Here is a 17,212-nt window from a genome sequence, read left to right on the forward strand (position 1 = left end):
TAACAACCATATATTTTTCGTATGTCTCTTCTACCAGCCCCGCCCCCAAAACCCTGAAAACCAGTTCCTAACACTTATTTAACATACACACTGCCATAGCAGCTAAAGAAACTGTATGATACAGATCTTGCCTCTGTCTGCTTTAGCTATGCTGAAGGATGCACCAAGAAACTGTCCTCTCCTATGCCTAGCTCTTTTAAAAGCCACACATTATGGCTGGAACTTTTGTTGGAATCGTTGCACTTTCTAGAGTAAGGTTATGCCAGTTTGTCATCCTGCCAGTCCTGTTTTCTGTCACAGTCAACCGGGATAAACACTTAGCCCTCCTTTTTCTTTCCCTATTACCACACCCCTTGCTTGTAACTGGTATAGATTACATCAGAAATTCCTTGCTGAGCCAGCTCTGCTAATAATTTTTGCTCTAAATCACACAAAAATCTGTGAAATGTAATCATGTCCATACTTCGGCCCACTGCAAATACCCGGAAGATGAAATTAAATCTTGCAAAAAGTAATCCATCTCTTACTTGATCACTCCAGGACTAACCAAACAGCCAGCACAAGGGTTTACTGTGTTCGTGTGAACTCACGTTAAATGCTGAGGCCATGGGCTGGGAATCTGCGATCTGCCAGTCCAGACGGGATTAGAAGTCACTGTCACGTATGAAATGCCTGGCTCTCAATGAAATTATCTTTGGGGGGTGGGTTTATAAAGACACTTTCAACACACGTAGGAGAGGAGTAGAAAAGGGGCTGTATGTAACGGTACAGCTGAGATCAAATTCAATTATAGCTGAGAAAGCTACATCTGCAGCATTTTCAGTGAAGTCTTTCCCTCAGCAGCACCATGCCAGTTACTTGGCCTCTTCAACATGAGAGTTTATTGACTTCTGCAAACTGATTACTACTTAGGCCACATTTTTCAAAAGCAGAAGGTGGCACACGACCGTGCAGATGCCACTGCATGCCCGGCAGACACGTTTCTAAAATTACTGTGACCACTCATACGGACGGGATGACTGTGCACGCTGGCAGCACCACAGTGCCCCACTGCAGCACATCCTCCCTACGTCTGCATGCAGATCGTGATAACCATGTGCACAGATACAGACAATCACCAGCGGGATTTTTTCTCCCCTTAGCATGGACTGCAGGCCTCTGCTTTTGAAAAACTGCTCACTTATGTCTTACAATGCATTTTTACCTAAATGGCAGAGAGAGAAGTAATTAAATTTAACAGAAACCAGGGCTTCCAAATGAAGATATAACTTTTGAAGCCACAATTTCTATTACTTTTTATTACCTTTACCTATGTTTTACATGGCAAAGGGTCACAGAACAGATGCAGCTGCTAAACTGGGTGGCTTAGTAAATGACGTCAGCTTCTGCAGAGAAAAGCAGAAGAAAGTTAGAAGACATGAGTGAATTCATTTTAGAAGCCAAATGAAGTTTTGAGTCACTGCTGACTCAGGTAAAACTCCAATTTAGTACAACACTTCTAAAATATCACCTCATCTAGATAAGGCAACAATAATCAACTAGTCAAATAAACTCAGAAGAGAAAGGGGAAATTCTGAGTAAGAGTACAAAAATGAATCATTATTCTGATAATGTTTTTGTTATTATATTTGCAGATGAATGTGAAAGCTGTTAGGACTCAATTAAGTTACCACAGCCAATAAAGACAAAAAGCAAAATCAGGGCAGCTACTTTCTGCCCAGACACCATGGTGATGGGCACATTAGAAAGGAGGTAGATTAGATAGATGAACTAGACAGACACATCTAACTGTTCTCCAGTGCACTCATTTGTTTGACAGCCTGGAAAATGCCAACATTCCTGGGATTAAATGAAAATAGAAAATTGCATTTTCACTGTAAAGTATACACAGAACTTTGCTATGTCAGTATGTTAAAATAAACCAGGGCCCAACCACGTCCTCCCAGAGCAACCCAAAGCACAGTAAAATAAATGAAAGAGTAACCAAGACGCAACCAACTGAAAGCCCTTATGTTGCTGGATATTAGTGGAGTGATACGACCTGCACACACTTTGATACATTAATTTTTCCTGAGCTCAACACCACCAAAAATGCTAAATTGCCCATCTTGCATTGCTGTCTTGGTATCATATTTCTTTCCCTCATGACTTCCAGCTACTTTACCTTTATGGGCTGGTCAAACAACTTTTGTTCTGTGGTGCCTTTTCTCCCCACTTTATTCTTCAAGAAACTAAAAGTAAACAAATACCTTGGATATAAAAAATAAAGAACAACAATAACTGGAGTGATTCTTCCCAGAGGTTTCTGGTCTAGGTTACAGATGTGCTGGTGTGGCTTTTGCTGCAGCTCACAGAAAAACACAGGCATACACACTGGCACAGGGTTAGCACTTGTGTTCACATTCAACAGCTCTATATTTTTTCCTAGCGCCAGAACGTGCGCTCAAGTACAGAGCTAGATTTGGCAGCACGAAATTTGGCAGTCTCAGAGCCAGATCCTGCTCTTGCCCACTCCAGCTTCGACAGAAGTGCCGGCTGCAGCCCGGGGAGCTGTGCAACATCCCAGTGATGTCGGGGAGAACAGAATTCAGCTCCTTGTGACAGTTTTCCCCACACAACATCACAATCAGCCAAACACATTTGTAATCTACTGCAGCTGGTGTTTCTATAATTGATAGAGATATAAAAGCCCTTTTTGCTAAAGTTGTACTTTTGTCTTTTTTTTCCTGGGGGAGTTGTGAGAAAGCAGCTACAAAAAGGAAGCTTTAAATCTCAGATAATGTAGCTCCCCTTAGAATCCCAAGCTTAAAGCAAGTAGTTATGAGTTTTAGCGATGCAAAAATCAGAGCTAAAAACAAACATTTATTTTACTTGACATAGCAAAACAGTGGATTAAAAAGTTAAATCAATGCGCCATCTGAATGGTTCCTGCTGTAGCTGCAATTTCAAATGAAATAAGAATGTTATAAAAACTCGCGCATATTAGGCACATTTGGAAATGTCTCCTTGTAACTGTTCTTTAAGTGTTCTGTCTATGAGCGCTAACAGGTCACTGCACAGGAAATGCAAAAATATGTTACATTTTAATCAGGGCATATAAAACACTGTCTAGAATGTTACATTGCCCTTGGGAATCTATAGTAAGTAGGGGAACTTTTACAAAGTCCAGGTCACTCTCCCCATTACATCACTGTAAAAAAAAAATTATTAGGTTAAATTATATAGATGTCATGTATTAGAACTTTCCCAGTTGTAGGATGATGGCTAAGAGATGCTTATTTCCTTGGAGAAACTCATAATTACTCCCTTGTTCCCCTGTACATACTTCGTATATTGAAACTAGTGCATTTTAACTGAATCAAAATGTTTCAAAAAACTATAATGAAAGAGGACAAATATAAAAATGAGACTGTTCGTATGCTCACTCTAACAACAAATTTCAGCACTTTACCTAACACACACACACACACACACAAACTGGAAACCTGCCTGGCTATGCCCCACAGGTGATAAAAAATGAAAGAAAGGATTTTAGCAGAGATGTTTGGGAATGATTAAGGTAAAATGTCCCTAATCCAAACAAGTGGAAACCCAGATGTTGATGGCATCATAACATCCCTCTGCCTCCCTGGAAATATTTCTCCAAATGTTTAACCTAAATCACAAGTTTATAAGATCCCTAATAAGTTCACAGAAACAGCAAAAGAGTAACGCAAGGGTGACTGTTTTCTAGATTAACATTCTCAGGATTTTAGTTATTTAAGGTACAAATTTGGGAGGGGACACAAAAGTGTACAATAACCTGAAAGTGACCTACTCTGCTCTTGCTGATCCTGGTTCAAGTTTTGTCACTGGCTTCCAGATAGAAAGATTCAATTTCTATGAAAAATCTCCCATGGGCAGCAGATGAAATAAAATAAAAACCCCTGCCCCAAGTAAAACAAAAGTCATTGTTGCAAGGGCCCAGCGCCTGCTGAAGTAAATGGCAGTTACTCACACAGCGACGCAGGGATCAGGCCTTTGCAATTTGCATGTTGCGGCATGAGAAGAGATCTCAGACTAACAGGCCCTTTTTATCTAAACAGATATCTGTGGTTGAAACTCCTGGCATTATTCTTTGTATTTTCTCCGAGCTGCTCGCTTTCGTACAACAGCTTCTTAACTGCCAGTAATTTCCCCGCTTTGTTCCGGCCTACCTGGGGCACAGCGCTCCCCCAGGCCCCGCGCCACCCCAGCCTGCTGACCAGGCAGCTCCCGCAGCTCGCCGCACCCATACCTTGCAACTGCCCTATATATATTATTATTATACCTTATATATGGCTTCCACAAACCTCTCAGTGTGCTGCCTGAACTCTTCCATAAGTCTGTTTAATTCTCCCCAGCCAAGGTGTGGCCCCGAGCCTCGCTGGCTCCATCTTCTCCCCACTCCGAGCAGGGAATCAGGATTCTCTTCATTTCGATGGTGTTTCGCACGGGCCTTGCGACCACTCCTGAACTGCCTGCGCAATGCCTCAGGGACGGGACATTGCCACCGCCGTTTAACAGATGGGGGGCACAGCTCTGGCAAATTTTAAGTGAATTTTTCTACTTTTTTCCACACAGAAGGCGGCCCCCTGGGGCTGAGGGCCCACCTCAGGAGCACCAGGCCAGGCCCCGCCGCGGCCTGGAGGCTCCTCACGTTCCGCGCCCCCGCCACAAACCCAGCAGCGGCCCTACAGATGGTACCTTTTTTCCCAGCTGAGGTAGATTAATTTCCTGCACACATCCATCCCCTGCCTGTGACGAGGCCAGGGCCCAGCCAGGCTTTTGAAGAAGCAAGCTGAGGAAAGCTAGGAACTGCACATGTGGAACCACACTTATTTCCACCCAGGTCTTAATCTAGACAGAAACTGTTAGATGCATTCACTGCAAGAGCTAATGTTGAATATCATGCTCTACATTGACCGGGCAGTGGAGTCAAGTATGATTTTTACCACCATTTTCTACAGATATTTGATAATTGTATGCTCTCTGCTCCTGTCCTTACCCCTGCTTGTCTATGTTCTCCTTCCTAAATTTCCCTGCTTCCCATCTCAGGACCTGGGCTCCAGCTAAACACACAATACAGACAATTCCCTCATTCTCCTTTGACTGCTCGGACCCATTGCTGTCCCTGCAGCAGGGAAAGCAATTGTCCTACTTATCCCCAGCTAAAACATATTTTAAGGGAATGTAATTGAAAAAGAGAAACCAAGAACAGAGCGTGCGTGGTGGAGATGGCACGTCGGAGAATGCTGTGTCACCTTCTAAAAATTCTTTGGCAACAGCAACTTTTAGACTTCATAAGTCAGACAAATTTGGGTGGATTTTCTCAGGGAAAGCAGAAGATAACTCTGAAAAATGTTCACGTCACTGCCAGAAAGCACAGTGGTCCCACAGCTTTGAAATAAACCCTGATGTATGTCTTTTAATTTTTTGCCAAATAACATCCTACCCTAAATTTCAGGAAGAACATTTTAAGAAAGGAAACACAGATTTTGATAATGAAATCGTTGCTTTGAGCAGCTCAGAACTGGAAACATTAGAACCAGTTAAAATCAAGCCTCTGAACAGAAAACTCCAAACAATCTGGACTATAGGAACTGTTGCACCCATAATATAGATGTTATTGTTGCTGTGCCTGGGGCTATGCAGTACTCCAGCATCCATACACCAATGCTTTCAAGGCCTCCATTGGTTTTCTGATCTTTTCAAGATCTTTCCTGTTTTTTTTTCCCCTTTTTGTTATCACATAGCTGAACTTCTACCGCATTAAAGGGCTGCCAGGCAGGTGAAAGTGCTGAGCCCTGGGCAGCAATGTTGGCTACTTGTTCTGCCCCATCCACAGCACATTGCCTCTCCAGTTCAAACAATGCATCGGCTAGAGGGATCATCAGACAAAAAAAGAAAAACAATATCTATAATTCTGAACATAGAAAAGGTTGATGACTTGGTCTGTGTTATTTGAGCTGTTTTTTCTCATGCACAAGTAGAACAATAACTGGCCGAGGCTACAAAACCCAAGTCTGAGTCCCTGATTCAGTCAGAGGGGTCCTTGGCCTCAAATTTCAGTGCAGACTTAAAAATTGAAAGGAACTCCTTTTTAACCATCAAGTATTCAGCTGCTCATTACTGATATACACTTCAATGACTGTGCCCTTAAATTTACTGGTCTGGTCTTTAAAACACAATTTCTTCAAATTCAATACCAAATCCATTTGTGGATCCAAATTGTGAAATGAGGCCCTGTAATTTTTTTAAGTGCTTTTTCAGTTATAAAGTATGTTTGAAATACAAAATTGAAGGAGTTTTCTATGTCAGGTAACATTTTGTTAGCTTTTGACAAGAGAAAATATTTAATACCCTCATTTTTTTTCCTGCTCTGAATATTAGTTTAATTGTCACAAATAATTAAACGCTTATGAGTAAAAGACATCTTCAGACATTTTGACAATACATATTAAGAGATGCTTTAAGGGAAATCTGCACAGATCGGCTTTTATTTGTTATGCTAAACGATGATGCATCCTGATTGCACTTGTTCCTTATTTGTGTGTGCAACAGGAGACGTACTGTGAATGATCTGTAAGGAATAAAATGACAGTATTTGACAGGCTAGGAAATGTCTGGGCAAGGATACAGGATAAGGAACCCTAAAAGGGCGTTGTTTGTGGAGGGGCAATGGGATAGAGACACTCCCTTCAATCTAAGGCAATGAAAGGCATCAACAACTAAATTACAGTTAATAACAGTAAGAAGTAAACATAAATTACATATACAAGGCTCAAGCTCAAGGACTTTAGACACTAAAAATATGTATTATTATATCAATTATCAGAAAGAGACAAATTCCCATCCTGGGAATTTGCATATGAACTCTAATAACCTACTATTCAGAAATAGAGGCAAGCATTAATTTCCACGTGAAAAGGAGCCATGGGAGAGCTTCCCAAGTCCCCAGCTCCAGAGAAGAAAGCCCTACCTGGTGATTCGGCACCGCACGATCTGGCCTCTGTTCGTAAGGGTAGCAGGTGGTCTCCCAGGTATGGCAGATTAGCCCTATATTACCTAAGATTTATTCTGAGTTCCTGTCAATATAATGGCTGAAACGACCATTCCTGAAAGGTAATATGGTGTGAAAATAAACATAAACAATCCTTAATGAATCCATAGGCTATTACTTGCATCGTATTTCTTCTATAGGCAATACATACATCTCCACTTTAGAAAACAATGCTGCCCTTGATCGAGGCTTAACAATTCCTATTTACACCAGAGAGGGAACTGAGGAAGGTCCATGGGAAGTGCTTGGTGCTAAAAGCTTTTGAAAATTCAGGTCTCTCTTTAGATGCCCACATAAGGATTTAGTCTCTTAACATTAGAAGCTGACTTACAAAAATCAGAGCCTCAAACTTTACTACCAGAGATTTCCAACCACCTCTGGCAGTTTGGGTGGAGGAAAATGTGTATGTCCTGTTTAGTTACAACTAGACCAGGCTTTTTGTATTTCTCAGGGCAATGCATTATATACTGTCAGAAATACAAAGCTATATCCCAGGTCTGACAAAGAAACGTAGAACAGTATATAGGGGGAAAAGTAACCATAACCAAATTCTCTGGTCCTGAAACTTATCACTGACCAAAAATGCATCTGAGGATAATTTAGGGTGGTTAAAGAACTTAAACCATTCTACTTAAAACTATTGCCTAGAAAAGCTCCCTTGGCTTGTTAACAGAGTTAACAGAGCTCTGCTTTCTTTGACTGTGAGTCCTCCCACTTTTGGGAGCTCCTGGACATAAGCAAAGTGCCGCCTCCTCCACTGCCGGGAGTTGCACGGAAAGGATGAAACTGCCTTTCCAGCTCCCCTCCACGGCCGATTCCCCGGTGCCCCAGCAGCAGGCATGTGGATGCCTTGAGCCTCCAGCCCAGCTTTCTGCCCTGGAAGCGCGCTGACAATAGAAATATGATCTAGCACCTAGAGTCGGGAATTAGGAGCAAATGCTGTTTGACCTTGAGCAAATCAGCTAATACCTCCTGGCTTCAATCTGCCTTTCCGTAAAATGGGGAAAAAATATTCTACTTCACTGGGGTTATTCTGAGGTGTACATAGCATTAATAAGAAAACCTTGGAAGAAAGGTGCTAAGTGTGAAGAAATATTACTCCACCTCCTAACAAAGCACACATATACGAGCAGGAACCATGCAGCTAATCAAAAGCACTAGAAAGCTTTTAATTTTTTTAGCATTTAATGCTACAGATGATCAATATAACTACTTAGCTTCTTTCACCTCTCACATGTTAATTTAATGCTACTTGTACTGTCCTTATAAGCGTTATGACATGGCTGAAAGACACATAAAAAAATTAATTTTCGTAGACCAATAAACCAGCTAGCGTAAGGTTATGTTTCTTCTATATAAAACGGTACATCATGAAAAGATCCAGCTCTTTTCTGTGAAGTCCACTCACGCTGCAGGAAGTAAATGAGTTCTTCCTGTAGGTACAAAGAAAATTGCAGGCCTTATGAATTGTAGTGGTGATTCCCAGTGAAATTCACACAAAATTATTCATATATGGAAAATTCAGAGTAAAATCTTTCTACCAAAAAAAATTACTTCTGTCCAAGTGGAGGGTGAGTGATAGAAATAGGCTTGTTGTCTGCACATACCAAACTGCACCAATGTGCAGATTTTCATTCCGATCTCCTCTAAGCAGAGTTTCACTAGAAAAAAATCTTTGCTATTAAGGTATTCCAGAGAATTTAATTATTTTCATTAAAAACAAGAACTGTGTGCTGCTCCTTTTTCAATAGGAATTCTGCACTGATTCCACATAAACAGACCAAATATCACTTCAGCAAAGTTGCTTTGGGAATAATTAACACCATTTTTTAAGTTATGAAAGCAATATTGAATAAGATTTACTACAATTTAAGATAAGTGAGTCTTAATTTTATATGAACAGAGAGACTTAAACAGCAACCAGAAGGAGTTCTGATTATTTTGTGCTGGAATATTAGGCCTTGTGCAAAATTGCCCCTTTTCTCTTTCACATGCATAAAAACAAGCACAACAGGCTTTTCAATTAAATGAGTCTTTTGAGAGAGATGCAGGAAGAGCCAGAAAGCTCCTTAAAACTTTATTGCTTTTCATCTTTGTCAGGTAGGGATGTGTATTAAAAATGACCTGTTCTTTCCAGTATACAGCCCTTCCTGCAAGTTTTTTCCTCCTGTTTGACCTATCAATTTTAAGAGTTTCCAAAAATGGGAGTGGAAGGGTTGATCTGGATTACGTTTCCCCATATAATCAGTAGGTTTGCTTTTCTATAACCATCTAGAGCTAAGGATGCTTCCCATAGTCTCTTTAGCATTGTGAGTAACTTTAATGAGCTTCAGTATCATTAGAAGATAGCAGTTTACAGAACGCAGGGAGAAAAGACACAGAAAGCAATAAGATACAGCTATAATAGATACAAGCCGTGGAGATGAAAGAAGTCAGCATCTCATTTGCATTAATACAATAAAAATACAGCATTAATGTTGCTAGTTGTAAATTTTTTTTCAATAAAGTTGAGACTGATTATATGGAAAAAAGGCAGGCTGTGCATTCCTCGTAGGTCTTGCAAGTGTTTAGGCTTTAAAGAACAGTTACTGGCTATTAACTTTCTAGATCTAATTGCCACTAAAAACAATCTCCATGAAGCTTCAACTGAAAGCCACTCCTCAAGAACCGATGGTCTGATCTCTCAAAACTGCTTTGTTTATAGCAATCCAAATTCAGAGCTACTATTCACGTAACTCCACTCCACCATTATATTATGTATTTTGTTTACTGGTATTATGTGTGTGTATGTATATAATTATATGTGCAGACACATACACCAGTTCATCATCAGAATAAGTCAAAAGCAGTATTGCCAACCTTGTTTATTCAAACATCATGAAGCACACCCTCAAAAATCATGAGACTAGCTGAAAATTATGAGATGTTAAAAACAGTCACTTTGAGAATCATGGCATTTTTCTTCTGGCATAAGAACTCTTAGGCTGCATGTTTTCAAGCTCCTTAGTTCTCCATAGCTAGGAGTTTAAAATAAATTTTTCCTTTTAAAGTGCATATTGGGCATTTGCATAATCACCAGACTCCAGGAGCTGGGGGTTTAAAGAAAATAAACACTAACAAAGAACTTTCAGTGGACACAACTCCTAACATCACAGGAATTTTAACATTTGGGCAAATATTGGTGGAATAATCAAAAACTGCTCTAAACAAGTGAGCTTTCCAGCTTGTATCAATAAGAACGGTGCATCTCTCTCCCAGGCAGTCACTTGTCTCTCTTTTTTGGAGGTATGTATGTCTGCATACCTGAAGAGGGTCTATTTCCAATACATTTAGGACTGTTTGCTCTATTTAACTGTGGAATTTTACCAATACTTGGAACAATTTGGTGCTGCACGTTATAAACTATGTATTTTTCACCATCTAATCTTGTCATTTTGAAGCTATTGTTGTGACTTTCTTTTTCCTAGGGCAAAGGGGGAAAACATTTCTTTAGGGAAACAAAGATTCTCTTCATTTTTCTAAATGAAACACTTAATGCAACACTTAGATCATAAGACCAGTTTTTCCACTTCTTTTTGCTTGAGAAACCTCACAAGGTAACGGATGAAAAGCCAGCAACAGTTAAAGAGGGATGTGTAAATCTAATGGGAAACAGTGTGCTTCTATGATGCGTTTCTCCTTGAAACCTTAAAAAATACACCGTTCGCTGTCAAGGTATTTCTCAGTTGCAGAAGCCGTTATTATAACATGGTAAAAATGACTCGGTGCCAAGATGCAACAGCCTCAAGTGAGAGGTCACCTTAATGAGAAAGAACTGATTTTAGTCCCTAAAGCTACAAAGAACTTTCAGGCTTCCGATTTGCAAAACCGTCTTCGTGCATTTACTTGAGAGCTGCTGCTTGTGTGCACAACGCAACACTGCATGTTAAAAAAGGTTTCTTTAAAAGACTGTATCATCTACTGGTATCAAGAAATAGTGTTCGGTAATTACCACAGAGAATGGAAACGTGTTTGAGAAGTGAAGTTAGCCGAGCAAGCAAAATATCTCGGTCATACAGACTTTAGAAAAGAATAGCATGCAACCATTAGTAACACAAGTTACAAGCAGAACTCTCCCTAGATTTAAAGCTTTGGCAGAATCTGGTCCCTCTTCAGAAGCAAAACATTAGTAAAGTAACATGTATATTTAATTTTGTAGCTAAACAACCCAGTCTTACATAGACAGTCTTTACACAGGCCAGTTACCCATTGAAGCAAAGTGCTGAGTAAGAGCTGCAGAACGGGCCCCACTCTCATGTAAATTATTGTAATTAAATAGGTAATGAAAAATCACTGCTCTTGCACGAATGAAATGTAAGGCTAGAGCTGAGAGTGTAATGTGTTTCCAATTGACTCCTGTATCAGATTCGGAGACAGATGAAAATGTCTCTCTGCTTGCATGAGCACGCTTTAGAGGTAAAACTTCACAAATATTTTCATTTTGCAGAGAAGAGGGAAAAACAAAGGCTTAATTTAGCAGTAAAGTCAGTAGGATCCCCCCTTTTTAAGGCATAATATGGTACACACATGTCTCAACCTGAGAAGCGTTAAACAGAATTTGAATCATTTTACTTTGCATTTGCTAATAATACGTCATCCAGTAGAAGAACCAGGCCTTATTCTCCTCTCCACTAGCTGACATGATATTTTTTTTACGTTTGAGCTCTTAAGATCTGCACAATAGCTTAACACAATAAGTGTTTAGCCTCTGGTTCCAACTGTAATTGATAGAGTACAGTTCCATTCCCTCTGCTGCTGCTAAGTTGGGAATTGCAGCCACAGCAACTGACAGCTTTTTTTTTTTCCGTGAGTCTGGAATTGCTCTCTGGGAGTGATGTCCTCATCGGGATGGGAAGTAAAATGATGGGAGAAAGGCTCACCCTGGTCCTGTGCTACAGAGGAACTCCAGGGACCTCTTCTAGGGGAAAGAGTTACTTGAGGTGGGTGCTACTAATGAGAGCAAAAATCAGGAGGAGAAAGTGCCGGGAGGAAATACCGAAATCCTGCTGTTTTGAAGAAAATGGGCTTTTCGATTAGAGAGCACGGAAGAGGGAGAGCATTTATGCAAAAGAATTTCTGACAATGAACGTGTTTTTAAAAGTGCTATAAAATTGTGTCATTTACTGATGGAAACGTCTTTTATATCACAGTCACAGGGGCTGAACTCATGGTGAGTCCCACTCTTTATATAGTGATAATATACTGTGCTTTGATATGTGAGAGTAAAACTGAAATAAGGAAACAGTAACTAAAATGAACATGATTTCAAATTGTCCCATTCAGGCCTGAATTTTGACATGGGAAAAAATTACATAGCAGCTTCGGGCTTAGTAGCCAATTCCAGAATTTAACGCAGATGGCGACTAATTTTGGTGCCTCTTTAGTTGCAAAAGTACCTATTTTGGAATATATTTAATTAACCAGGATTTAAAGGATCCTCTTGTTTGTTAATACCTTGGCTTTTTTGTCATCTGTCAGCATCGTGATGTGCACAGTAACTGAAAGGTTCTGAGGCATGAGCTATTTAGGTGGTTTTGATGTGCACTTGCTTTTCTGGAGGATGTTTAAACAAAGCAGTGCTGCCATTTCTACAGTTTCATTCAGTACTGCCTGCTTGGAACCTGCTTCTGTTGCCCCTATAATAAAGCATACAAGTAATACTCGAAAAGCCACGACGCTGTTGGTTATTAATACATGTATATATCGCTTCATTTCATCGCAGAAATGTACACATCAGACCTAGCTGGTCATTTACTCTGCTCTCTGAAGAAGCAGAATTTCACTTTCTGAATGTGTTCCTGTTTTAAATAACCTTTTACTACTAAGGTGCAAACTGCAGCTTTAAAGTACTGACTGTTAACCCTCTTCTGTTTGGTGATCTATGAGGACTCTTCCAAAAACAAAACTGTGTTATTCTACAGCTCCAATAAACAAAATAAATGCGACTGGTATCTGTTTCGGCTGTACTTTTCCAAAGCTTTGGTTCTTAGATAGCCTATTGGAGCTGGGAGAGGAAGAAAAGAAGAAATACAAAATTGCAGCCAGAGAAGGCATTAAGTCCAGATTCCTCTTTGCAGGCTTTAAAAAAGCAAACTAGCAATTCATGATCACAAAATAAAATATGCACATTTAAACAAGCTGCATGGGAAAGGAGAGTTTAATCCAGTGAAATTGTGTTTGAAAGCTATTTCATACCCCTAGGAATAAAATCTGAATAGCAATTCTGCTTTGCTCCCACCCTTTTTCCACCCTTCTGTTAATATATTACCATTTGTTATGGAATCGTTACAAGACTTCTACCCCAGAGGTGGCTGCATTTCATTGAAGGATGAAGTACGTTCTGGGCCTGAGTCACTTCTTACTTGCAGGAGCAGACAATACTCATTGCAACTGCACTGATGCTGCTAGTAAAGCTATTTTTGATTTGCACCTGAGCAAAAGAAGAATCAGGCCCACAGTTTGTAAAGCCCTTTGTGATTAATTTGGGTGAAAGCTACAACACAAATGGGTTGTTTATTGTAAACAGAAGTATGATGCTAAAGCAGGCACTGATATAAAGAGCTGTAACTATCAGCTTCAAGAATTATCGAAATGGAAATTACTATCTCGAAAAAGAATGACGATTCAGAAAAGATTCCGCCCTGGAAAGATCAAAATGCATTTGACATAGTTTCGGTGTTGATGTGCAATAAAGTGTCTTAAAAAGTGTAATCTGAGATCAAAAATCCCCATCATCAAACATACATAGTGCCCCATTTATCCAATTACACTACCTTGTTTCATTACAATGGTCTGTAATATATTTCTTAGGAATACAAGGCTTAAAATTAATAATAGAAAAGGACAAAATTGCCGTGTATATTTCTCTAGATAGATTTTCATCTAGCAGCAGGACTTCAGTTCTGATTCACTTGCTGGTTCTCTCTAACCTTTACATTATTCATTAATCAAACTAGAAACCTGCTTTCAAAGTCAGTGCATGGTAGTAATTATTTACAGTTGTGCATAGTATTTAATTTTAAGCAATGACAAAAGCAGGCATGTCCAGAATCATAAGGCTTATCATTTTTCTTCCGTTGGAGGTGAACTATCTAAAGAAGCTAAAAGTTGCAAACTTCTCTTCAATATCTCTGCTGCCATCAAGACAAAATGCAGTGCAACTGATACCTTTGAACTTCTACAACTAAAAATAAATAAAAGTGAAAATTAAGTAATATATAATGTATTAACTCCTTTAAATAAAAGGAATAAGGAGCTCTGCTATCAGCCTTGATGAGCGATTCATTTCTTATTGCACAGTCTGTCTACTGTCACTTTGAGGTATTTTTCACCACACAAAACAGAACCTCAGCACTATCCCTGAAAATGAAAGTCGGTTTTAAGAACTATATACAACAGGCACGTCTGCTCTTTGAAATCCCCCCTACCCCCCACAAACACACAAATACAACTTCAGAGTAGGAGAACTATTGCAAATGTATAAACCTACTTCAAATCAGTTACGCTGGAGGAAACTGGACCGCATTTGCAATATTTTGCTCACCTGAAACAACATTGATCTGAGGACAAATACAATCAAAGAAATGCACCACTCAAGAGCAATGCACATTTATAATGAGAGTAAGAAAGGAGAGGTGTTATTGTGGTCATTCAAATTTCTACCTCATGGTTAAGATTCTCAAAAATACTATAGCGTTCTGGATAAAAACATATCTTACTGTATTCTCAGCAGGGAAATCCCGGGAAACAACAGCATGGGCTTTGCTCGCAAAAATTTACTTACTCTGTAGCCTATGTTTCTAAAAAAGGACAGGGTGCCCCTTCTACAAAAAGATACTACACACATTCCAAGTGAAAATTCTACTTTGAAAACAAAATAAAATGAAGCCTCATACTCCTGACAGAGAGAAAAAAGGAGCAATTCTAGCACTGTCACTGTGATGATCAGCATCCATGAGAAAATAGCTATTTATCCTGCAAGTTGAAAACGTTAATGCCTTATTCAGATATAACCTCTTTGTGAATAAAACAATAGTAGCAACTCATCAGAGAGTTCTTCCGAATATATATATATATATATATGCATTTCTAGCTTAACTATTATTTATGGTTAAAGGGGATCTTTGCTTGCCAGAAATCATACTAGCAACCTGCATAGGTACATTCATTGGTCACATCCCAAAAGACTCTGCTTGCATACCATTGTCCTACACCTATATGAATACGGCAAAACATACAAGTTTATAAAAGTTATGCGTGTCCCAGTTTCTCTGAAATAACATTTACCTTTGAAGGAATCCCAAGCACTACTTTTCAAAGTTTATTCAAGTGTGCCACTAAACTTGCCTGTACATTTTGTCCCACATATAATATACTACACCTAGAAAATATTCAGAAGGGGGAGGAAAAATTAGTAAACCATTTTTAAACTAAACCCATAAAATATTAGTTTTCTTTAGAGAACTAATCTGATGAAGGACACAAAGAAAAAAAGAAGTGAAAAAACCCGCCTACATTAAAGCCAAACAAGATAATAATTGTGCATGTCTGGCTAAGAGAATCTAGAGGGCAAGCCTTACGTCATTGGCACTTGGGTTACCATGGTGAGTGATTTATTGATATATATCAAGAATGAATAGATCAAAGGCAGCAAGATGACAGGTGATCAATCAAATGTCAAATCAAAGCTGGCAATCAACTGGAAAGCTGATTTTTCAGTGGGTGGGTCTGGCAGAAGAAAAATGAACTTCCATAGTGCGCTTCCGAGAAACAAAACCCCACCACACTATTAAAAAAAAATAAAAAGCAATTAAGCAGCCTGAAAGAAAACTCTTTGAAAAGATTTACTATATAGGCCCACTCATCTGTTTCTTTTCCTTGGCCCCCAAAAGGAAAAGAACACCCTACAAACGACAAAACAAAACACTTCCAAAGTTGCAAACTATTTTCTTCTTTAAAAAAAATAAATAAATTGCAAAACCACTTGGCATGTGCAAATATATAAACTCGGCTACAAAACAAAAGAAGGATTTCATTTGAAAATGTGGATTGTCTTCTAACAGTCAGAACGTTTCATTTTATTTCCTGTTGCAATTTTCACCACTGATGATCAAAGGCTGAACTTCCCCACCGGGTTCATCAGCAGAGACAGTCCCTGTACTATTTCAGGCATACACAGCGCGCACACACACACACACACACACCCGGCCAGCATTGCCACCAGAAACACGGCGAAATAAAAGATTAAACACACCGACCCACTTCGCGAAACACACGTTTTAAAAACAAAAACCACCGGGGGGGGGGGGGGGGGCGGAAAATCAGAAAGAGGGAAAAAAAACCACCCAAGACTAAAGCGGGAAGCGCCCGGGAGGCGGCTTTCGGTTCGGGGAGGGAAAGGGGCCGGGGGAGAAGGGGAGCCGAGTGGGAGAAAGTTGGGGGGAAAAGTTTAGCCAGGGCAGGATGGGAGCTCGGAGCAGGAGGCAGCGGGGACCGAGCGCGGTGGGAGCGGCGGGAGGGTGGAAGGGGACAGCCCATGTCAGAGTAAAGATCTTGGCAATAAGGAATGAAACTGGCTCCGTAGAGTTACGAAGGGAAAGGGAGGGGGAGGGGGGATAAATAAATAAAGATCCAGCCCGGAAAAGCAAGGGTGACCCTAAATAATAATAAAGATGGGGGGTAGGATTGGAAGGAGTGGAGAGACAGAGGCTGTGTAAGTGGATGGCTTCTCCTTACCTGCAGCCCGTTTGGGTGCTTGCTGTTTCCTCCTTGGCATCGCTCTACTTTCTCCAATCTCACTTCTGTCCCCAGATCCGAGAGCCCTGAGACGCTCCTGAGCCGTGTTTCTCTGCCTCTGCCTCTCAGCTGCTTTCCCCAACACCCCCCTCAAGCCTCCCCTGCCCCCCTCCTTTCCACTTCACTGATAGGAACCTGTTTGGTTTTTATTTTATTTTAGAGATCTAGGTTTCTTTCTTTCTTTCTCTCTTTCTCTTTCTTTTTTTTTTTTTTGGTTGGCTTTTTTTTTTTTTTTAACTGTTGCAACACTTGCTTTGCTTTGATTCAAACATCCAAGCTCAGGAGCAAATGAAAGGC

The 17,212-nt window shown here is 40.1% G+C and overlaps 1 protein-coding gene across 1 annotated transcript in view; it reads right to left on the reverse strand.

The window, feature by feature from the left end:
* Positions 1–16,895, reverse strand: part of TSHZ2 (teashirt zinc finger homeobox 2) — a 141,185-nt gene extending 124,290 nt beyond the window's left edge. The window contains exon 1 of the mRNA XM_059827414.1: positions 16,856–16,895. Within this exon, the coding sequence (XP_059683397.1) occupies positions 16,856–16,895 (40 nt within the window). The remainder of the gene's footprint in view (positions 1–16,855) is intronic.
* Positions 16,896–17,212: the final 317 nt, after the last annotated feature.

This window comes from Gavia stellata, chromosome 20, assembly GCF_030936135.1.
Source record: "Gavia stellata isolate bGavSte3 chromosome 20, bGavSte3.hap2, whole genome shotgun sequence".
In the NCBI taxonomy this organism is placed as follows: domain Eukaryota; kingdom Metazoa; phylum Chordata; class Aves; order Gaviiformes; family Gaviidae; genus Gavia; species Gavia stellata.